The sequence below is a fragment of the Muntiacus reevesi genome, chromosome 6 (genome assembly GCF_963930625.1).
Source record: "Muntiacus reevesi chromosome 6, mMunRee1.1, whole genome shotgun sequence".
In the NCBI taxonomy this organism is placed as follows: Eukaryota; Metazoa; Chordata; class Mammalia; order Artiodactyla; family Cervidae; genus Muntiacus; species Muntiacus reevesi.
The window spans coordinates 45,950,510-45,976,415 of NC_089254.1; the positions used below are offsets into that span (position 1 = coordinate 45,950,510).

At 35.7% G+C, this 25,906-nt stretch overlaps 1 protein-coding gene across 2 annotated transcripts in view; it reads right to left on the reverse strand.

Moving 5' to 3' along the window:
* Positions 1-25,906, reverse strand: part of COG5 (component of oligomeric golgi complex 5) — a 276,034-nt gene that overhangs the window by 85,573 nt on the left and 164,555 nt on the right. For both annotated transcript variants that reach the window (XM_065939836.1, XM_065939837.1), the window contains one exon: positions 5,946-6,027. In XM_065939836.1, coding sequence (XP_065795908.1) covers positions 5,946-6,027 — 82 coding nt within the window. The remainder of the gene's footprint in view (positions 1-5,945; positions 6,028-25,906) is intronic.

A 25,906-nucleotide genomic window follows, 5' to 3' on the forward strand; every position in this document is an offset into this window, starting at 1 on the left:
TCTCTCTTTAGTCTTAAAACTAAGCAAGCACAGGCCTTGTAGGCCTGCAGGGTGCAGCCCAACAGCTTCTTAGGTGTTTCTCACTTTATTTTAATTTTGTAATATTTTCCTCAAACTTTTATTTTGAAAAAGTTTTTTTAAACTTATTTTGTGTTGTGTTAGTTGCTCAGTTAAGTCTGACTCTTTGCAACCCAGGGACTGTACTCTAACAGGCTCCTCTGTTCATGGGATTTCCCAGGCAAGAATATTGGAGTAGGTAGCCATTCCCTTCTCCAGGGGATCTTCCCAAACCACAAATAGATCGAACCTGAGTCTCCTGCACTGCAGATAGATTCTTTACCCTCTGAGTCACTAAGAGTTCTCCCAAAGGAAGTTATTACAGTAATAATGTTAATAGAAGCAACTAACTACTCCGAATGTAAATATTAATGGGGTTTTCTGCCTAAAATATTGTATTTCCTCTCACTAACTTCTTTGACTACACAAGTCAGATAGGTTCCATAGGATAAGAAGTGAAACATATCCACTGGATTTGGTAATTAAGAGATAGGTCATTGCTTGCTTCATTGAGAGCAATTTCAGTAGAATGCAAGAGTTCACCAAGTTGAGAAATCAATGGAATAAAACTGAAGACAAAAAATGTAAACTACTCTTTTGAGAAGTTTGACTAAAAGAGGAGAGATTAGACAGAAACCAAAAAGAAACTCTATAGCTTTAATTAGATTAGAGCACTGAAATAGGTTTATATCAAAGGGGGAAAGATCAAAAGAAAAGTGGAAATGCAAAATCAAAAAAAGAATAATGCCACTGAGAGGACGGGTTTAAACAAAGGATCAGGTGTCCATCAGTAAATGGGTGGCTTTGAAGAAGAAAGTTATCTTACTCTTCAAGGCCCACAGAGAGGAAATCAGGCTTTTCTTTGGAGGACAGTTACAGACTTCTGAGTTTCTTAATGACATTAATTGTCCTGCTGACCCAGGAGAAAAGGTTAGTTACTCAAAGTGAGCACTGGGGAAAAGGAGGGCATGTGGAAAGAGCCAAGGGTTTGTAATGGTTACAGAAAATAAGAAAGCAGATGACCAAAGATAAGTAGATAATGGTACCATTAAGTGTGCGTGCACACACACACACACACACCCTACGTAATATTGGGTTGGCCAAAAAAGTTCATTTGGGTTTTTCCATAACTTCTTAAGGAAAACCCGAATGAACTTTCCGGCCAACTCGGTATTTTGAAATGCACTTATAAAAACTGTTCTTAAAGCTAGATGACAGACTTCTGCTGCTGGTAAGATGTGGTAACATGAACGAGAATTACTCTCCTCTCTGAAATAACCAAAAGACAAACAAGGTGATGATATGATATGATATAATGATTTTTAAAACACTGAACACAATGTGATCCTTGAGAAACAGGAAACAAACGAGTGGACCCTGTGACTACTGGCAGTTGTTTCCAGGCTATGGCACAGGAAAGTGGAAGCAATCTTTCTCCCTCTATGGTCCTCAAGACCAAGAAGACAATGAGAATTCACAAGACAACATGCCAGAGAGAGCTGCACAAAAAGAGAACCGCAAAGATCTGCAAATGATTCACCCTGAGTATTCAGCAAAACACTAATCAGTATACGTGAGAGAAAACTTCCAGAGTTTGGGGGTAAAAACAAGCATAAAGATTAAAGAGAATATACCTGCTCCTCATGCAAGACTGAGAAGAGTGCCTGTTCCCTAATGCCAAACTGAAAAACCAAAACTATTTGGTAGAGTAATACAAGTCTAGCCTCAGCAGTGGGAAATAATTAGTAAACACTGCTCAGGTTTTGCCAATAAATCTAAAAAGCAAGACTCAAAGGGATCAAAATTATTTTTCAGCAAATTGACAGTATCCAAGAGTAAGAATATTGACTGGAAGACAAATGTATCTAGTACCAAACGAGGTAAAATTCATGTCTGATACTCAATCACAAATTATTAGATATACAAAAAAGTAGAGAAAAATATCAGTGATGAGAAGAAAATTCAATCAACCAGACCCAGAAATGACACAGGACTGAATTATAGACAAGGGCATTTCCATTCCAGTTCCACTCCCTAGAGTTGAAAATGAGCAGAAGCATGTGGGGCTCCAACGCACGGAAGACTTTGGATCCCGCATTCTGTGTTTGTAGGGAGCAGACTCCTGCTTTTCTGACCTTCCCTGAGTTCCAAAGGGTGGATCTGAACAGTGGCTAATCAGGAAAGGGAGAAGATGCAGAGACAAAGGAGGAGCTTCCAAGAAACAAACATGCACATGTGAAGCATGGTCTGCTTTAAAAATCATACATGTAACAGTATCTTTGAACTCTTCTACAGAACTAAAACACCCCAAAAATGGAAGATGAACTACTCGATGAAGCATTCTTCATTGCAGAAAGGTCACAATTTGATAACCTCAAGAACCACAGCTTAGGACTTCCCTGGTGGTCCAGTGGTTAAGAATCCACCTGCCAATGCTGGGGACATGCATTTGATTCCTGGCTGGGGAAGATTCCACATGTTGCAGGATAGCTAAACATGCCCACCACACATGTAACAGTGAAGACCCAGTGCAACCAGAAAATAAACAACAACAAAAAAGAACCATATCTTATGGGGAGACCACCTGAGACCACCATATTAAAGGAATCCAGGCCCTGCACATACCCTGACCCTTACCAGCAACCCTGCTCTCTTGAACCACTGCTATAAAAACTCCTCACCAAGTCCCTCCAGGTCGGGACACAAAGTTTCTCAGGGTATGAGCCCACTGTGTTGCCCTTTGTCGGACAAAGTAACAATGCTATTCTTTCCTACTTCACCCCAAATTCTGTCTCTCACATTTGATTCAGTACAGGTGTACAGAGGCTGAATTTTCAGCATCAGAGTTACACTCTCTTAGTATTTGTGTGATTTTTGAGATGACGCTTACCTTATACAGTTTCTACTAAAAATGTGATAAGTAAACCAATTATAAACAATACTGGAAGATGTAATGATTAAAGGTATGAAATTTTTCAATAATGCTAAGGTTATTTCTTTGGTACACTCATTCCATATTGAGAGAAAAAGTATTATAAATGAAATTTAAATTTACTCATTAAATAAAGAAAGTAAAATACAGTCTACAACAACTCCAAGGTTTCTGTAAAGGCTTTAAAGTGATAAAGTACATTTTCAGTGAATGCCTGAAAGCAGAAATATTGTAATAGCCATAAATGAGCTTTTACATTAGCCTTCTTTTATTCTGAAAACCAAGATTTTAACAAATTTTGTAATTATTATTACATATTTTGTAGGTAGATTTACATCTTTGTGTTTCCATACTGGTATGTAAGTATTAATAAATGTATTTCTTTAAACATAATTGGCTTACAGTGTAAAAGTATTAAAGAAAATTTCATGATGATATTTGGTTTCATGAAAAACAGTTTCTTTCATGCATGGAGTAAGAAACTAGAATAACCAAAACTATTAAGTAAATAAATAAAGATAATTTCTACTTTAGTGACTGAAAATCATATGTTATTTATACAAAAATGGATGTGCATTAAAAAAAAAAAACAAAGCAGGGCCAAAAACAGTCTTACACATATATAACCACATGACGTCCAACTAAAGTGCCAGGAAGGTCAACAGGCAAAGCGTAGCATTACAGATCCACATGCAAAGAAATAAACCTTGACCATGATCTCATACCACACACAAAAATTAACTCCAAATGAATCTAGTAAAACTTCTACAATAAAATACAGGAGGAAGTACTTACAGCGTTAGGTTAAACAAAGATTTCTTAGGTCAAAAAATCCTCCAAAAGTTATAAAAGAAAAACTGATGTTATACTGGTTCAAAAATAAAACTTTTGTCATTTGGAAGATACCGTTAAGAAAATGAAAAGGCAAACACAGACAGATGTATTTGCAAAACAAGCATCTGAGAAAGGACTCTGAATCCAGATATATGAAATTATCTTAAGACTTAATAATTAGAAGACAGTGAAAGTGAAAGTGTTAGTCACAGTCGAGTAACTCTTTGTGACCCCATGGACTATAGCCCACCAGGTTACTCTGTCCATGGAATTCTCCAGGCAAGAGTACTGAAGTGGGTTGCCATTTCCTCCTCCAAGGGATGTTTCCAACCCAGGGATCGAACCCGGGTCTCCTAAATTGCAGGCAGATTCTTTATCATTGTGCCACCAGGGAAGTGTGAAGAAGAGGACAAGCAATAAGCTAAAAAATTAAATAAAGCTAAGAAGTCAATACTTTTTAGAAACACTTGATTAATAAAGATATACAGATGGAAAATAAATGTGAAAATATGGTTATCACTAGTCTTTAGGCCAGTGGAAGTTAAAACCACAATGAAAATCTACTAAACACAAGAATGGCTAAAAGTAAAATAACAATAACATGGATTGATAAAAAGGTAGAGGAATTATCATACATTGTTGATGTGGATGAAAAATCATACATTCATCTTAGGAAACAGTTCAGCAGTTATTTGAAGGTAAACATATACATATCAAATGATAAGGAAATTCCACTCAACCATTTACCCAAGAGAATGAAGACATATGTCTACAAAAGATCTGTATGTAAAGGATTACAGTAGCTTTACTCATAATAACCTCAAACTTTAATAACCCAGTTATCCTCCAACTGGGGAATAGACAAATAGCATATATCTATACAATGAAAGTTTAGTCAGAAATAAAAATAGACTCCTGGAACATCCAACAACATGAATAAATCTTAAAATAACTGTACATTGCTATAAAAGTTCTCATACTGCATGAGTCCAGTTTTATCAAAATCTATGAAAAGCTAACTTTTACTGACAGAAAACTTACCATTAGCTGCCAGGAGCCAAGACACAGGAATAAGAAATTGACTATGAGTACATGAAGGACATTTGGGGGTGATGAAAATGTTCTATGTCTTATAATGGCAATTATAAGGATGTGAACACTTGTCAAAAACTCATAGAATCCTCTGCTCAAAGTTGATAAATACATGTAAACTACATATTAAAAAAGATGACCAAACAGATACATAAAGCAGAGAAAAGCACAGTGTTCCCGGAGTAGAGTGATTTGTAGGAGAAAATGGAGAGAATCAGTCCTAAATAAACCCTCTGCATAAGTTCTCTCCGGCCACACAGGGATGAAGACCTCTGTGGTCTCTACCTTGCTGCACAGTTCTTTGCAAATAGAAGCAGGAAAGCAGGTCCTGCGGTTACTCAGCCAGGACTGCCGGGGACTCAGTAATGCTTACGTATACTAGTATTCAGTAAATGTTTGTGAATAAAATTTAACTACACACAAACTCTCAAGTCTTCTAAAAAGTCTCCATACACTTAATGCTCTTACACTCAGTGATTAGACAAAAACACTTCCATGATATTAGCTAGTTTGTATATTTCACTGTTTAGAACTACCTTGTGCCATTATTTCATGACAAAAAGAAACTGAGAGAAAATTTTTGGATCATATTTGGTTAAGTAACTTTTAACTCGTGGGCATTTCATCTGTTCATTCATCAAATCTTCATTTTTACAAAAAGAAAAAAACTATAAGGTCTCTGTGTCTTAATATCTCTTAGTTAGGAACTAAAATACTCTAATTAAAATACTCTACAAGCATTAATAAAATTCTTCAACATCAAACATCCTTTCACACACAAAAAATTCAGAGTTCCCCTGGTTGAATTATGGAGAATTAACTTATTCTTCTGAAGAATTTCATTTCATATTCTAAGTATTTTAAAAGTAAAGAAAAGAACTTATTGCTTATATAACTGAACATACAGGTAACATAAGTGACAATTACCCAGAAGTTTCTGAAAGCTATGTTCTATAAACCAATAGATCAAAACTTCTTGAAGTAACTGAAAAACTTTTAAATCAATTTGCAAAATAAATACTATACTTACAATTTGTTGCTGTCTGAAATTGAGAAGAAAGTGCTTGAGTAACTGAATTCCAAAATGTATATAAAATTTCAGGCTGTCCATCCTGTGGCCCAAAAAAAGGGGGGTGTATTATTTTTTTAATGATAATGGATAAGATATAGCATTGACAATGTATTAAAAATGTATTTAAGTCAAAATTCCTAAGACATCTATCAAACAATGAAATTATTAAGTAACTACATAGAAATGTATACATGATTCAAATCACGACTCATGTTCAGATAATCAGTCACCATCCTTCTCTGCTACTTACTAGCTGTGTGAGCTTGAGCAAGTTGCTAAATCATTGTATGACTATGGTAACAGTACCTACACTGCAGAATTATTAAGAGGATTTTTAAAGTTTTTAAAAGTGAACTCTTGGGAGGGGGGATCGGGATGGGGAATACATGTAAATCCATGGCTGATTCATGTCAATGTATGACAAAAACCACTACAATATTGTAAAGTAATTACCCTCCAACTAATAAAAATAAATGAAAAAAAAAAACTTAATGGGGAAGAAATTCAAAGGAAAGAAAATATTTCTATATTTATCAAATTTAAGTTCACATTTAATATATTCAGCAACATTTGACTTGTACTCATGTTGGTGCCATTTACTACTTAATTTAGATAAAAATTGTTACTTAGAAGAGTTAAATAAATTTTCATATGTTTTTAATAAACTAGTGGTCCTCACCCCTAAAAGTTAAAAAAAAAAAAAGTGAACTCTTGGGACAGTTCTTAACATGTAATAAACCCTCAGTGAATGTTAGTTATTACTATAACAATTATCATCATCATTTTATATACAAAAGGTAATTTGTGTGACCATAAGAAAATGAGGAACAAGCATACTTAGATTAAGACTGACCAGCAGGATATAATTCACCAACTACAAAAGAGAACTGCCTGAATAATAGATATAATTTTGTGTTTTCTTTTTTAAGTCACAGAAATTACTATTTGGAATAAGAAATGGCAACCCACTCCAGTATTCTTGCTGGGACAATTTCATGGACAGAGGAGCCTGGCAGGTTACAGTCCATGGGGTCACAAGAGTAGGATACGACTGAGTACAAATTACTATTACTTGGCCTAGCAGGATACTATCATTCAACTGTTAACGCATATTTTAGAAAGTAATTAGTACAAGAAAGGATAAACATTAGTTTAAGTATCATTTGTTAAAATAAGAAAGCATTTTAATACTGTTAAAGCAAAATGGCACTTCTAGAAATTTTACCAAGTCCTTTAATGTACTTCTACATGTATGGTATATAATGTCAAATTGCTGATATTCTATTTTTGAAGTACAAGAATGCCAATTTCACATGGCTCACTTTAATCACATAAATATATATAATGCTCAAATATCAATACTCTCATAAAAAAGAATAATTAAGAAATTCATTAATTCTGTTTTAGTTTTGCACTTGCAAAAATGAAATTCTACTTTTCAAGGTTATAAAGAAAATGAACTATGAAAAATACTGATTTCTCACTTCTATATCTACACATGTATCTATTTTTCCTTGTTATTTGTTTCTTTAATAAGTCTTTTGTTTTGATTTCAAATGGGTATTGTGTATCAGAAAAATAGGAAAATCAAATAATTGCTAGTTTCTTACTCAGGGATCAGAAAGCAGATTCAGATCACCAAGATTTTATGCAATATGTATATTGTATGTGTGCATGCTCAGTTGCTCAGTGGGGTCCGACTCTGCAACCCTACGGACTGCAGTCTGTCAGGCTCCTCTGTCCATGGAATGTTCCAGGCAAGAATACTGGAATGGGTTGCCATTTCCTCCTCCAGGGGATCTTCCGGACCCAGAGATTGAACCTGCATCTCTTATGTCTCCTGCATTGGTAAGCAGATGCATTGTATATCATACAGCCTAAAATGGATGTTTTTCCAACAAGGACCTATAATAGCACAAGGAATTACATTCAATATCTTGTAATAACTTCTAATGGAAAAGAATATGGAGAAGTATCTATATATACTATATATAAAACTATAACTGAATCACTTTGCTGTACTGTAACTAATGCAACATTGTAAATGATTATAAACTTTAGTTTAAAAAACTTTTTCATCAAATTAAAGAATCACTATAATACATCACATTAACCAAATGAAGGACAAAACCACATGATCATCTCAACTGATAGACAAAATAGCATTAGACAAAGTTCAACACACTTTCATGATAAAACCACTCAACAAGCTAGGAAATTATCACAACATAATAAAGGCCATATATGACAAGTCCACAAGTAACATCATAATGGTAAAAATCTGAAAGCTAAGATGCAGAACATTTGATGACTATATATATATATATATATATATATATATATATACACACACATACACGAGCATATATATATATATGCTTCTATACACACACACACACTTAAATAAGAAAATAGGTCAATCTTGCTTAAGCATACAAATACAAAATTCTCAGATATAATAGTAAATTGACTTTGTTTTTTGAATTATCTACCTAAACAAGTTGGATTTATGTCAGCAATGTATCATTAAATATGATGAAATGTATTAATGCAATAGCCCAATGTTTCCAATAAGGAAATCTACAGAATCATGTAGCTGAGTGAATAAAAGGCAATTAATGACCTTCATTTAAATTAACAAAATACTTAATATCCAGCTCTCATTTTTTAAAAAAATTCATAGAAAACAATGCATAAAATGATTCCTATCCTTTTAAAATTGCAGTTAAAAAACACAAATTTACCATCTTAGCCACTTTGCGGATGACAGTAGTGTTAATTCCATGTACATTGTTGTGCAACAGATCTCTGCAACTTTGCCACTTGCAAATCTGAAACTCTATAACTAATGAACTACTCCCATTTTCATTCTCCCCCAGCCCTTGCGAACTACTTATCTACTTTCCAAGAATGTAACTATATAAAATATGTGTGTTTTTTGTGATCAGACTGTTTCGTTTAGCATGATGTCAAGTTTCAACCATCTTTAGCATCTTGTTTAAGACTAAACAATATTCCATTGCATGTATGTACACATGTATGTCTGTGCCTGTAACATATTTTCTTTTTTTTTAAGCAACATTTTTTTTTTAATTTATTTGTTTTAATTGGAGGCTACTTACTTTACAATATTGTAGTGGTTTTTGCCATACATTCACATGAATCAGCCATGGGTGTACATGTGTTTCCCATCCTGAACCCCCCTCCCAACGCGCTCCCCATCCCATCCCTCAGGGTCATCCCAGTGTACCAGCCCTGAGCACCCTGTCTCATGCATCAAACCTGGACTGCCAATCTGTTTCACATATGAAAATATATATGTTTCAATGCTATTCTCTCAAATCATCCACCCTTGCCTTCTCCCACATAATCCAAAAGATAGATCTATACATCTGTGTCTCTTTTGCTGTCTCGCATATAGGGTCATTGTTACCATCTTTCTAAATTCCATATATATGTGTTAGTATACTGTATTGGTATTTTTCTTTCTGACCTTCACTCTGTATAATAGGCTCCAGTTTCATCCACCTCATTAGAACTGATTCAAATGTATTCTTTTTAATGGCTGAGAAATATTCCATTGTGTATATGTACCACACCTTTCTTATCTGTTTGTCTGACGATGGACATCTGGGTTGCGTCCATGTCGTTGCTATTATAAACAGTGCTGCGATGAACACTGGGGTAGACATGTCTCTTTCAATTCTGGTTTCCTCGGTATGTATGCCCAGCAGTGGGAATGCTGGGTCATCAGTTCAGTTCAGTCGTTCAGCCGTGTCCAACTCTCTGCGACCACACGAACCGCAGTATGCCAGGCCTCCCTGTCTATCACCAACTCCCGGAGTCCACCCAAACACCATGTCCATTGAGTCGGTGATGCAATCTAACCATCTCATCTTCTGTCTTCACCTTCTCCTCCTGCCCTCAATCTTTCCTAGCATCAGGGTCTTTTCCAATGAGTCAGCTCTCCACATCAGATGGGCAAAGTATTGGAGTTTCAGCTTCAACATCAGTCCTTCCAATGAACACCCAGAACTGATCTCCTTTAGGATGGACTGGTTGGATCTCCTTGCAGTCCAAGGGACTCTCAAGAGTCTTCTCCAACAACACAGTTCAAAAGAATCAATTTTTTGGTGCTCAGCTTTCTTTATAGTCCAACTCTCACATTCACACATGACCACTGGAAAAATCATAGCCTTGACCAGACAGACCTTTGTTGACAAAGCAATGTCTCTGCTTTTTAGTATGCTGTATGACCAATAGGTTGGTCATAACTTTCCTTCCAAGGAGCAAGCGCCTTTTAATTTCATGGATGCAGTCACTATCTGCAGTGATTTTGGAGCCCAGGAAAATAAAGTCAGCCACTGTTTTCACTGTTTCCCCATCTATTTGCCATGAAGTGATGGGACCGGATACCATGATCTTAGTTTTCTGAATGCTGAGCTTTAAGTCGACTTTTTCACTCTCCTCTTTCATCAAGAGGCTCTTTAGTTCCTCTTCACTTTCTGCCATAAGGGTGGTATCATCTGCATATCTGAGGTTATTGATATTTCTCTCAGCAATCTTGATTCCAGCCTGTGCTTCCTCCAGCCCAGAGTTTCTCATGATGTAACTCTGCATATAAATTAAATAAGCAGGGTGACAATATGCAGCCTTGATGTACTCCTTTTCCTATTTGGAACCAGTCTGTTTTTCCATGTCCAGTTCTAACTGTTGCTTCCTGACCTGCATACATGTTTCTCAAGAGGCAGGTCAGGTGGTCTGGTATTCCCATCTCTTTCAGAATTTTCCACAGTTTATTGTGATCCACACAGTCAAAGGCTTTGGCATAGTCAATAAAGCAGATATAGATGTTTTCTGGAACTCTCTTGCTTTTTCGAGGATCCAGCGGATGTTGGCAATTTGATCTCTGGTTCCTCTGCCTTTTCTAAAAGCAGCTTGAACATCTGAACATTCATGGTTCATGTACTGCTGAGGCCTGGCTTGGAGAATTTTGAGCATTACTTTACTAGCGTGTGAGATGAGTGCAATTGTGTGGTAGTTTGAGCATTCTTTGGCATTGCCTTTCTTTGGCAATGGAATGAAAACTGACCTTTTCCAGTCCTGTGGCCACTGCTGAGTTTTCCAAATTTGCTGACATATTGAGTGCAGCACTTTCACAGCATCATCTTATAGGATTTGAAATAGCTCAACTGGAATTCCATCACCTCCACTAGCTTTGTTTGTAGTGATGCTTCCTAAGGCCCACTTGACTTCACATTCCAGGTTGTCTGGCTCTAGGTGAGTGATCACACCATTGTGATTATCTGGGTCATGAAGATCTTTTTTGGACAGTTCTTCTGTGTATTCTTGCCACCTCTTCTTGGTATCTTCTGCTTCTGTTAGGCCCCTACCATTTATGTCCTTTATTGAGCTCATCTTTGCATGAAATGTTCCCTTGGTATCTCTAATTTTCTTGATTTCATATGGCAGTTCTATTTCCAGTTTTTTAAGGAATCTCCTACGGTTCTCCATGGTGGTTGTACTAGTTTGCATTCCCACCAACAGTGTAAGAGGGTTCCCTTTTCTTCGTGCCCTCTCTAGCATTTATTGTTTGTAGACCTTTGGTTAACAGCCATTCTGACCGCTTGAGATGGTACCTCATTGTGGTTTTGATTTGCATTTCTCTGATCATGAGTCAAGTTGAGCATCTTTTCATGTGTTTGTTAGCCATCTGTATGTCTTCTTTGGAGAAATGTCTGTTTAGTTCCTTGGCCTAGTTTTTGATTGAGTCGTTTATTTTTCTGTAATTGAGCTGCAGGAGAGGCTTGTATATTTTGGAGATTAACTCTTTTTTAGTTGCTTCGTTTGCTATTATTTTCTCCTGATCTGAAGGCTCTCTTTTCACCTTGCTTATAGTTTCCTTTGTTGTGCAAAAGCTTTTAAGTTTAATTAAGTTTAATTAATTTGCTTATTTTTGCTTTTATTTCCATTACTCTGGGAGGTGGGTCATAGAGGATCTTGCTATGATTTACATCAGAGATTGTTTTGCCTATGTTCTCCTCTAGCAGTTTTATAGTTTCTGGTCTTACATTTAGATCTTTAATCCATTTTGAGTTTATTTTTGTGTATGGTGTTAAAAAGTGTTCTAGTTTCATCTTTTACAAGTGGTTGAGCAGTTTTCCCAGCACCACTTGTTAAAGAAGTTGTCTTTTCTCCATTGTATATCTTTGCCTCCTTTGTCGAAGATAAGGTGTCCATAGGTGCATGGATTTATCTCTGGGCTTTCTATTTTGTTCCATTAATCTGTATTTCTGTCTTTGTGCCAGTACCATACTGTCTTGATGACTGTGGCTTTGTAGTAGAGCCTGAAGTCAGGCAGGTTGATTCCTCCAGGTCCATTCTTCTTTCTCAAGATTGCTTTGGCTATTTGAGGTTTTCTGTATTTCCATACAAATTGTGAAATTATTTGTTCTAGTTCTGTGAAAAATACCGTTGGTGGCTTGACAGGGATTGCATTGAATCTACAGATTGCTTTGGGTAGTATACTCATTTTCACTATATTGATTCTTCTGATCCATGAACACTGTATATTTCTCCATCTATTTGTGTCATTTTTTATTTCTTTCATCAGTGTTTTATAGCTTTCTATATATAGGTCTTTTGTCTCTTTAGGTCAGACAGTTTGATTGCTTCTATATCTTGGCTATTACGAATAATGCTGCAATGAACATGACAGGGTAAATCTCTCTTTAAGATCCTGTTTACAATTCTTTTGGATCTCTATCTCCAGAAGTGAGAGTGCTGAATTATACATTAATTCTATTTTTACTTTTTTTGAGAAAACTCTACACTGTTTTTCTTAGCAACTGCACCATTTTACATTCCTAATAACGATGTACAAGGGTTCTGATTTCTCCACATCCTCACCAACACTTGTTTTCTGTTTTGAAAAGTCATGCTAACCAGTGCATGTGATATCTCATTATGATTTTGATTTGTAGTTCCCGATGATTAGTGGTGCTGATGATCTTTTAATTTGCTTGTTGGTCATTTGCATGTCTTCTTTGAAGAAATGTCTACTTGTATGTCTATTCAAATCTTTCACACATTTTTTTAGTTGAGTTACCTGGCTTTTTGTTACTGTTGCTGAGTTGTAGGAGTTCTTTATATATTATGAACATCAATCCGTTACGAAATAAATAGCTTGCAAATATTTTCACTCATTCTGTGGGTTGCCTTTTCATTCTATTGTTTCCTTTGTCACAGAGAAGTTTCAAAGTTTGATGTAGTCCTATATTTGCTTTTCTAGCCTGTGATTTTGGTGTTACATCCATTAAATCACTGCCAAGTGCAATGTTATGAAGATTTCCCCCTGTTTTCTACTATGAGTTTTAAAATTTTAGTTCCTATATTTAGGATTTTAATTCATTTTGAATTCATTTTTTAATACAGTAGGGTTTTAATTCATTTTGAATTGATGTTTTAATACAGTTTAAGGTAAGGGTCTAATTTCTTTATTTTGCACATGAACATACAATTTTCCAGCATCATTTCTAGAAGAGACTAGTAATAAAAAGTCTGTATGACCCGCTTTATTCTACATACCAATATTTGTCTTTTTTTAATCTGAAATTAATACTGTCACTATTGCTTTCATTTGAGAAATGTTTATCAATCCATTTATTTTATTCTTTCAAGTTGTTTGTTTTTTGGTGTGACTCTTATAAATCTATTTTATTTTTAAACATTGTTTTGTCTTTTAATAAGGAAACTACAAACCAAATATGTTTAACTAATAGGTAAATATGTTTAACTAATAGGTTGTTTCAGCTTTTATCATCTCATTGTGTTTCCTTTGTCTTCTCTGTTTGTTCTGTGGGTTATTTTTGTTTGCTTTTATCTTCTCTAGAGGCTTTTCATTTATTCATTTTGGATGCGTCATTATCTATTCCTACAACTAACCATAAATTTCTTTGAGGCAACTCATCTCTATAATTCTACAGAATTACTGAAATAGATTCCTAGAAATAACAGGAAATCTTCAAGGCTTTTTAGAATTGCCAAAGTAAACAAGAAAATTCTAAGACACAGACATGCCATTTTAAAAGAAAACATAGGGTCCCGGATAATCTGGCTACTTCTTTCTTTTTAGTGACAAGTCACTTAAAACTTCAAAGCCAGAAAGCATGTACTTTTAATTTATTCAGAGAACTCAAAGTGTCCATACTTAGAATGTGTGTGAACCTTGGCTAAGAAATTAATGTTTTCTGAATATCCATTATGTAACAGGCATTGCTGAATGTTATCTCACTTAAATCTTACAACAACCACTAGAGTATAAGCTCCACAATAGTAGAGGTCTCATTTTGTCTTTTTTACCATTCTAATTATAACATTGAGAATGTGACCTGGACATAAAGGCACACAATAAATATTTATTTTGAGAATGAGCGGATGACATTTTTATGTCCCTTTTCAGAGTAAAAATAAAGGTAAAAGAGAAAACGTGACTTGCTTAGAATTACACAGAAAGTGGTAGAGCTGGGATTTGATCTAAAGTCTGTTTGGTTGAAAGTGTTGTGTGTGCTAAGTCAGTTCAGTCAGTCATGCCCGATTCTGTGCAACCCCATGGGCTGCAGCCTGCCAGAATCCTCCATCCATGGGATTCTCCAGTCAAGAACACTGGAGTGGGTTGCCATGCCCTCCTCCAGGGGATCTTCCTGACCCAGGGATCAAACTCACGTCTCTCATGTCTCCTGCATTGGTAGGTGAGTTCTTTACCACTAGTGCCACCTGGGAAGCCCCTATTAAAGTATTAGTCGCCTTTAACTTGACTTCCAAAACCTTATATGGTATGATTGTGAGAGAGTCAACTCCTAGGTAGATTGATAAGAAGTCCAAGGGTCCCAAGGGGAGAGGGGTCTGGAATTCTCAAGGAGGAGAAAAGGACAAACTTTTTTTTCCCTCTACTTTCCTTAGTCTTAGGCACATAAAAGCTTTTTATCTTTAAGCCTGGAACTGATGATTACACAACTAACAACTGGGTTTGGACTAAGGATTATATAGCAGGGATGTATCCTGCTTGAGGACAGTTTCTCCTTCCTGAGGGCCTTCTGGCTAATCCTGTTATCTTGAAATGTGGATTGTGGGAGTGGGTCTCTTTGCAACCTCTGGACATTCTTTTGACTCACTGTAATAACTAATTGGAGAGTATATAACTCCATTGCTAATACTAGCAAGGGGGCACTCTTTCTGCCCCCTTCTGATGTCTATGTCAGAAGCTTTCTCTATCCCTTTTATCTTTAATAAAACTCTATTGCACAAAAGCTCTGAGTGATCAAGCTTCGTCTCTGATCCCGGATTTAATTTTTCTCTTCCGGAGGCCAAGAATCCCAGCATCTTTTCATGGGTCAACAATAAGCTTTCAATTGTCCCAGTCTATTTCTCTTGTTACACCCCACTGAGATCAAAGATTCAACCACAGTCCAATTCTTTCAGGTTCTTGAAGGTTCTTTTGTAGTTTCTCCCAGTTATTAGCCTTTAAACTAGAACCTTCATCAGTTAATTTAGGTATCATTTCTCTTGGTTACTCTATGTTTGGTGTGCTCTATTAAATATATCTATTGCACCCCACATTCCCCATCATAATTACATTTTCCCATTTAAATAAAGGAACAGAGCAGTGGTCAAGAAGAGGAAGCCTGAAAGTAGGGTATTAAAGTTCAAATCCAGACTCTACCACCTCTACTGATAGAACTTGTGGGGCATCTGAGTGAAGATGATCTAGGACATGGAAAAGATACAATTCTCTTGCTTAAGAATAAAATCTAAGCTGGAGAAAGAAATTTAGGTGTTATCACCATTTGAAGGTTGTAGAAACTATTAGAATGTGTGAACTTTTCTATAGATTGTATATGGCAAAAGAAGAAAAGGATAGGACCCAGAGGAACAATACTACTTAAAGGTTGGGAAATAAATAATTTAGAGTGGAGAAAGAGAAGTGGGTAGAGCTCGGGTACAAGTTAGTGATTGATGAAACTAAATGATAGATACATAGGGAGTCACTGCCCTATTTTAGGTTCTATTTTAGCTTTTGTTTGAAATGTTAATAATAAAATGTTTTTAAAAGAAGGGCAGGTGGAGGTAGACGAACTGATGAAGGATTCTGAAAAGATGCAGTATTTGTGAAAGGGGAAAGCAGAAGTCATTACTACCTCAAAGGAACAAAGTGGAGTGAGCATAAGGATCTGATAGTTGGGGCATTATAATTCTTTTAATAAGAACTGTTTCAGTGGAGCAGAAGCTTGATTTCAATGATTTGGAACAAAACAAGTAAGAAATAGAGATACCAAGTAGTTGATGGAAATCTTGGCATGAAGGGAAGAAATGCTTACAGAGAGGTAGAGGACCAAGGATTTTGCTCCGGTTTTGGGTTTAAATGGTAGGTCCTTGGGAGGACGTAAGTGGGAAAGGTGGATATTGGAGAAAGCAGAGAATGCGCCAGACACAGATAAAATGTAGAAAGCAAACAAAAGTAGAGGGACAAATCTGAGAAAAGAGAAGATACAACCAACAACCTAATACAATTCAAAGAAGATGATACAATCTTTGGTACAGAAACGGAAGGCAAGGAACAATTCAGGGAGATTTTTTAAAGACAGTAAACTCTAGTTCATAGGGTCACAAAGAGTCAGACATAACTGAAGCGATTTAGGACAGACGGACAGATGAACTGGATGAGACAAGGTGAGAGGGAACCAGGGGTAATTAAGTTATAATCAAAGGACAAGAGGAAGTCAAAGGTTTGGCAACAAGTCTGTGCCAGAGACTTCTGTGGAGAGATCACATTGTAAGAAAGCCTGAAGACTCGATTAAAAAAACCAAACAGATATGAGTTTTATATTAGCTCTTAACCATCTTCTGGGTGAAAGCAGAGGGAGCCTAGAGAAGCAAATATAAAGCAAAGAAAAAAGTTATATTTACTGGAAAAGAGCCTTCAGGAAGCAACATTTTGCTCTGATTACAAAAAAGTAAAGTATAGAAATTCAGTAGGGGCTTTAAGATGAACACCAAAAAGCAAAATGAGAACACCTATGCAACCAAAAGAATTCCACTTAAAATCAAAATGTTGGCTTTTATATGCATATTGTTCTAAAATAAAAGAATATCTGTGGTCAAATCTACTTGCTGTTTTAAGAAATGGGGGCTTAGATAAGGTGGCAGTGGGAGAAGTGAAAAGTAGACAGATTTCAGTTAACTTCTGATGACTGAACAGACAGGACTTGTTAAAATGTATGAAAATGTAGAGCTAAATAAAAAAACATACACAAAATGTTAACATAAGTTATCTCTGGGTGACAGGCTTAAACATGATGCTTCCTTTATTCTTTTTAATTTCTTGGAGGAGTAATTATGATAAACTAACTTAAACTCCGGGAGTTGGTGATGGACAGGGAGGCCTGGTGTGCTGCGATTCATGGGGTCGCAAACAGTTGGACATGACTAAGCGACTGAACTGAACTGAACTTAATTCTAAAGGCAAGAATAAATTCTTGATGTAAAAAATTCAGTACTGAAATACACATGGCAAAAACTTAAAGTTCCTCTTCAAATTCAAATCCCTTATCCCACACTTTTCCTCTAGAGATCATCAAGTTAAAGAGTTTTAAAGTTATAGGAGCTAAAAATAAAATAAAATAAAGGGTTTTAAAACCCTTTCCACATAGTTTACTGTAGTGTTTCTCAACCTTTCTTTTCATTATTTCCCCTCCAAAATGGAAACTAATTATACATATGTAATATATATTATACTAAAATTATTATACAATGTAACTGAACTTAATTTAAATTTAACTTAGTCTTTCCCTAATGACAGATACTAAATACTAAGGAACAAGATTTGGTGCAGTAGAATTGAACTCTGGAGGGCACTCAAAACCATTGTAATATATGATTATGTTTATCCTTTTCCCCAAAAAAACAGAACCATTTCTTCCTCTTGGGGTCAATACTGCCCTTGTTGAGAATGCATGGTGGACCGGTGTTTAAATAGACTGTCAGTCAAATTAGATTTAGTATGAACCATATTCTCCTTCAAACTTTTCCCTTGGCTTCCTTTATCATATTCCATTTGACTTCATTCTCTTGAGGTACTCCCTGTGGCCTCTTCTGTTATGTTTCCTAAACTTAGTGAATGTAAATATTTTTAAATACACACTCTAATATATGTTTACTTATTTGTTTAAAATTATATATCTGTTGTTGTTGTTTAGTTACCACATCATGTCCAATTCTTTGCGACCCCATGCACTATAGCCCACCAGGCTTTCTTGTTCATGGGATTTTCCAGCCAAGAATACTGAAGTGGGCTGACATTTCCGTCTCCAAAATTATAAATACTACTATATTAATAAGATATGTGCAATATAAAATGTACAAAAAATAGTTTAAAGGATGAAACTTAAAAAAAGGATGGGTAGAAATTATAACTGTCTTTTTCCATGTAAAACTGTATACACACTTTGGAAAAAACAGAGCTCTATATAAATTTTATACATTGCATTTTCAAGGTACATTTCTTTTCTCTCCATAGCCAATTCTACCTATTACTATGGCTTTGACCACCATCTATGAGGTTTAGTTCAGTTCAGTCACTCAGTCGTATCTGACTCTTCGTGAACCCATGGATTGCAGCACACCAGGCTTCCCTGTCCATCACCAACTCCCGGAGCTTACTCAAACTGAGGTGAGCCATCCAACCATCTCACCCTCTGTCATCCCTTTCTCCTCCTGCCTTCAATCTTTCCCATCATCAAGGTCTTTTCCAGTGAGTCAGTTCTTCGCATCAGGTGGCCAAAGCATTGGAGTTTCAGCTTCAACATCAGTCCTTCCAATGAATATTCAGGACTGATTTCCTTTAGGATGGACTGGTGGATCTCCTTGCAGTCCAAGGGACTATCAAGAGTTTTCTTAAACACTACAGTTCAAAAGTGTCAATTCTTCAGCACTCAGCTTTCTTTATAGCCTAACTCTCACATCCATACATGACTACTGGAAAAACGATAGCTTTGACTAGATGGAACTTTGTTGGCAAAATAATGTCTTTTTAACATGCTGTCTAGGTTGGTCTAGGCTGGTCTAGGTTTTCTTCCAAGGAGTAAGCGTCTTTTAATTTCATGGCTGCAGTCACCATCTGCAGTGATTTTGGAGCCCAAAAAAATAAAGTCAGCCACTGTTTCCATCGTTTCTCCATCTATTTGCCATGAAGTGATGGGACCAGATGCCATGATCTTAGTTTTTAGAATGCTGAGTTTTAAGCCAACATTTTCACTCTCCTCTTATACTCTCATCAAGAGGATCTTTAGTTCTTCTTCACTTTCTGCCATAAGGGCGGCATCATCTGCATATCTGAGGTTATTGAGTTTTCCCAGCAATCTTGATTCAAGCTTGTACTTCATCTAGCCCACCATTTCTCGTGATGTAACTCTGCATATAAGTTAAATAAGCAGGGACATCTCCCAAATTTATGTCTCCAGTGGATGCCTCTTCTGAGCTCCAGACTCATATGCTAAATTGTCTAACTGAATCTTCCCTTGAATGTGGCATGAGCACCTGAATATCGAACATATCTTCCTCCTTCTCTATCTCACCACTTCTAATCTATGACTAAGATGTGTCGGTATTATCTCCTGAATAATTCTCAAATCAATGCAACTGTCTCCATTTTCACTGGCATCAATGTAAATTATTGCTGTAGGCTATTTAGTCTTGACAAAATTAATATGTTGAAGTCCTAACTGAAACCACCCATACATGAAAACATAATCATATTTGGAGATTGGGTCTTTAAAGAAGTAATTAAGTTAAAACAGAGTCATTAGGGTGTCTTTATAAGAAGAGGAAATCTGAAACACAGACACATACAGAAGGAAAATGATGTAAAGACACAAGGAGAAGACAGCTCTATGGACATTTGCCTACAAGTCTTTGGATATATTCTTTCATTTCTCTTGGATTAATAACAAGGAGCATATTGCTAAGTCATATAATACATGTATGTTTAACTTTTTAAGGAAAAGAGAAATTGTTTTCTAAAGTGGTTTTCTAAATGTAAAATTTTCTAAAATTTTACATTTTCCTTCAGCAGTATATGAGTTACAATTGCTCCATATCCTCACCAACACATGGTATGTTTAGGTCTTTCAACTTTTAGATATGTACTTAAATGACAAAGACCATTTTAACTTTTTACTTCCCAACTGGAAGCTTTTATTTCTTCTTCTTTATCATTGCACTAGTTAAGAAAATGTTAAGCAGAAGCAGTGAGAGCACAAAGAATACTTGTCCTCCTACCTGATCATTTCTTAATGGCCACTTCTCATTTTTTTATTCCATCTTTATTTCTAAAACCTATGCAGGTACTCTAGATTCTTTATCAATTAATTCTAACATCTGAAGTCCATAGCATCCTTGAGAAGCTCTTTAGGAGTCTAAAACCTGTTTTGCATTGTGTTTATTTTTCCTGCTAACTCTCAATCACAGATTCTAGTCTATTTATATGACTGGTGATTATCAACTATGAGTTCATAGTTGGATGACCTTAACATGTAGAGAATTCTGACAGCTTAAACTAGAAATGCTTTCCTCTACAGAGGATCTGCACTTGCTTTATGTGATAGTAGGTACTGTTACCAACCAAGGAACATGTTAGCCACAGTCACATGTCTCAAGATCTCAGGAGCTTTAATGCAAGGTTCATTCTCCCACCATGCTAGAGACCCAGAGCTTAGTGGACGGACCCCATCATTGACATGAACATTTGACTGCAGAGCAACTTCAGCATTTGCAATGACTTAGAGCTCACACATCTCCACTACAGTTTCAACTACTTTATCTGCTTATGTGTATCTGTATATGCATATGCCCCTCAGAGATTCTCTTACATTTTAAAAGTTATGCTTTTCTAACACCTAAAATTTATTTTAGCAGGGAGAGGGCTCTTAAAAATAACTCATCCTCCATGGAAGCAACCTAGATGTCCATCGGCAGATGAAGGGATAAGAAAGCTGTGGTACATATACACAATGGAATATTACTCAGCCATTAAAAAGAATACATTCAAATCAGTTCTAATGAGGTGGATGAAACTGGAGCCTATTATACAGAGTGAAGTAATTCAGAAAGAAAAACACCAATACAGTATATTAACACATATATATGGAATTTAGAAGATGGTAATGATGACCCTATATGCAAGACAGCAAAAGAGATGCAGATGCAAAGAACAGACATCTGTACTCTGTGGGAGAAGGCGAGGGTAGAATGATTTGAGAGAATAGCATTGAAACATGTATATTATCACATGTGAAACAGATCACCAGTCCAGGTTCAATGCATGAGACGGGGTGCTCAGGGCTGGTGCACTGGGATGACCCGAAGGGATGGGATGGGGAGGGAGATGGGAGGAAAGGTCAAGATGGGGAACACATGTATACCCATGGCTGATTCATGTGAATGTATGGCTAAAACCACCACAATATTGTAAAGTAATTAGCCTCCAATTAAAAAATTTTTTTAAAGTAAAAAAAAAATGTATTTATATCATGAAAAAATAAATAAAAAATAACTCATCCTCAAGCTAGTAAAGCAAAAATCTTCTAAACCTTTACAGATAAGAGTATTTATTGATAATAAATGACTTAGACATGTAAATTGGCTTACTGCCACCTGTTTTTTTAATCAAATTGGGATGCCATTGATAAATGAGTTAAACATTTTGCTCATTTTTCTCTCTAAAATATTTCATATTTGGGTGTCCTAAAATTTTTTTGAGCCTTAAATGCTATTATCAAATCATTTAATACATTAAAAAGGGCAAAAGAAAATACTCTTTTTCATAGTTAAAATCCTTGGTAGTACTACAGCTGCTAAAAATGCTGAATACATTCCAAATATAGCCTAGTGCATCCTACACACATGATTATAAGATTCTGTTCAATGATTTTAAAAAAATGCTGGCTTAGAAAATGAAGGTATCATACCTACACCCTCACATACAGCTAAACTGGTTTAATACTGCAGATAACAATCTGTAACCTGTTTGCTACTGTTTGGATCCTGAATAATTTGTCAATATCTTGGTACACTCACTTTCAAACAAAGTGCTACATATAATATTGATGAGTATACAATGATACTAGAACTTTTTAACTTTAAAAGTTTTAAAAGTTTTTAAAAAGTTGTCAAAATTGGATTTTTGATGTCTAATCAACAGTCTAGAAGTCTTACTTGAACTGAGAAGATATATCCATTCAACTAACCTTTGGAAATAAAAATAATAAGAGGAAAGAAGCATTTTCCACAATTAAGTCATAAATAATTAATACGACTGTAAGTATAAATGTCTTTTCAAATTTACAGAATGAACTGAAATTAACAGGCTAATTTTAAAGTTAACCAGAACATTCATTAAATTAAGCAGAAGCAGAATTAGTTATCTTAATTAAGGAAAAGTATTCAAAAGGCTCTACATTAACTATATATTCTTAAGATTCGTTATACCTGATATAATTGGCCCAATTTTATTTTATACTCAATATGTTTATGCCCTTTTTGACACTATGATGTATTATTTATAGCATGATGAACATTTACTGCAAAACATTCTGAACTAATAAAGCATTCCAGAAACTATGTACAGGTCTATCAACTGAAATCAGATAGCATAGCAAACAACAAAGCACATTTGGCAATATTACCTTCAAAACTTAAAGTTTTAAAAGTAAACCCTTTTTTGGGTTTTTTGCCTAATAAAATATAAACAGTTTAATAATTCTCACAATATCTCACAGAACTGAATGAAGGAAAATCATCACCACTCTTTCTACAACTACAGAATTACCAAATGTTAGATCATCAACTCATGATTCTTTAGTAAAGTGAGGCATGTAATCATGACACATTTATAGTGAATCCTTGCTATTGTCTTATTTAAGGAAGCAATATTTCTTAAATTTCTGACACTCAGCATAAACTAATATACTTGCATATCATGTTATCAGAACTGTTAAAAAAAAAAACCTGACCTTCTTGCACACTAGAGTTCTTTGTTACCATGCACATAGGAAATGTCTAACCCCTAAATAATTTAACTTTTAAAGTTTAAAAAAGACTGAAATAATAATCAGGATAGCAAATTATTGAGCCAATCTCTGAATTAAGTCTACATTATCTAATTTTCCCTCAGAAAACCTCAGCTCAATGGGTAATATTATCACCCTCATTTGAAATCTGACATTCTGAAATATTATAAGACCCACCCAAAGTTGCATAATCAACAAAGGAAATCTTAGTTCTGTCTGATACTAAAGTCCAAGGACCCAGTTCTTAATCACTGTATGATCCTGCCTTTAACATTATTTGACTAGATGTTCAGAAAGGTAAACTTTAAATTAAATATCTGGCTACTCAAATGATTTTAAAAAAAACTATACTTAATCCAATAAAAATTATTTTAGAAAATTTTAAGATTTTTAACCACTTGTATTGACTATAAGAGATAAATTCTAAATAATGAACATGGCAATGCAGTTCATTTTTCTTCAGATAAAGTCTTAGAAACTTAACTAATCAAGTTTTTCCTATAAATATAATCTTTTTAAAATTCATAGGAAATACAAAATAAATCAATGGCATACCACTACACACCTACTAAAATAGCTAAAATCCAAAACACTGACAATATCAAATGCTGACGAAGATGTGGAGCAATAGGAACTTTGTTTCTTTGCTAATAGGTATGTAAAATAATACAGCCACAATGACAGATAGCTTGGCAGTTTCTTACAAAGCTAAAAATACTATAATATACAGCAATCATGTGCTTTGGTATTTACTCAAATCAGCTAAAGTTTATATGCACACAAAAATCTGCACATGAAGGTTTATAACAATTTAAATCATAATTGTCAAAAAAATGGAAGCGACAACATGTCCTTCAATAGGTGAATGGGTAAATAAACTAGGTCTATGTACAAAGTAAAATATTATTCAGTGACTAAAAGAAATGAGCAATCAAGCAACAAAGACATGAAGAAACCTTAAGTGCATGTTACTAACAGAAACCAGTATGAAAAGGCAACCTACTGTATGATTCTAATTATATGATATTCTATAAAAGATAAAACTCTAAAGACAGAAAAAAAAATCAGTGGGTATCAGGGGTTAAGAGAGAAGTGTGGAAAGGATGCAAAGTTGCAGCACTGAGTATTTTTAAGTGTACCTTTTTTGTATGATACTATACACCCACTAGATCATAAAAAAGCAAAAAACATCTACTTCTGCTTCATTGACTACACTAAAGCCTTTGACTATGTGGATCACAACAAGCTGTGGGAGATTCTTAAAGAAATGGGAATACCAGACCACCTTACCTGTCTCTTGAGAAACATATATGCAGGAAAGAAGCACCAGTTAGAACTGGACATGGAACAATGGATTGGTTCAAAATTGGGCACCGTATATATCAAGGCTGTATACTGTCACCCTGCTTATTTAATGTACATGCAGGATACATTCTGTGAAATGCCAGGCTGGGTGACTCACAAGCTGGAATCAAGACTGCAGGAAGAAATATCAACAACCTCATATATGCAGATGATACCACTTTAATGGTAGAAAGCAAAGAGGGACTAAAGAGACTCTTGATGAAGGTGAAAGAGAAGAGTGACAAAGGTGGCTTAAAACTCAACATTTGGGTGGAGAGGGAGGTGGGAGAGGGGATCGGGATGGGGAATACATGTAAATCCATGGCTGATTCATGTCAATGTATGACAAAAACCACTACAATATTGTAAAGTAATTAGCCTCCAACTAATAAAAATAAATGAAAAAAAAAAAAAACTCAACATTAAAAAAACAAAGATCACGGCATCTGGTCCCATCACTTCATGGCAAAATAGATGCGGAAAAAGTGGAAACATTGACAGATTTTTCTTTTCTTGGGCTCCAAAATCACTGTGGATGGTGACGGCAGCCATGAAATTAAAGGATGCTTGCTGGGCTTCCCTGGTAGCTCAGTGGTAAAGAACGTGCCTGCCAAAGCAGGAGATACAGGTTCAATCCCTGATCCGGGAAGATCTCACAGGCAGTTGGACTTGTGCCACAACTACTAAGCTTATGCTCTAGAGTGCGGGAGCTTCAACAACTGAAGCACATGTGCCTAGAACCCGTGCTCCACAACAAGAGGAGCCACTGCAATGAGCAGCTCACTGCATCACAGGAGAGTAGCCCCCGCTCGCCACAACTAGAGGAAAGCCTGTGCAATAAAGACGTAGCACAGCCAAAAATAAAAAAATAAAATTATTTGTTTTTAAAAATGATGCTTGCTCCTTGGAAGAAAAGCTGTGACAAACCTAGACAGTGTATTCAAAAGCAGAGACATCACTTATCCAACAAAGGTCTGTAGTCAAAGCTATGGTTTGCAGTAATCATGTACAGAGGGGAGAGTTGAACCATAAAGAAGGCTGAGCACCAAAGAATTGATGCTTTCAACTGCTGTGCTGGAGAAGACTCTTGAGAGTCCCTTGGACAGCAAAGAGATCAAACCAGTCAATCCTAAAGGAAATCAATCCTGAATATTCATTGGAAGAACTAATGCTGAAGCTGAAGCTCCAATAATTTGGCCACTTGATACGAAGACCTGACTCACTGGAAAAGACCCTGATGCTGGGAAAGACTGAAGGCAAGAGGAAAAGAAGGCAACAGAGAGTGAGATGGTTGGATGGCGTCACTGACTCAATGAACATGAGTTTGAGCAAACTCAGGGAGCTAGTGAAGGACAGGGAAGCCTGGCGTGCTGCAGTCCATGGGTCAGCAAAGAGTCAGACATGACTTAGCAACTGAACAATGAACAACAGTAATGAACAATAATAAATAAT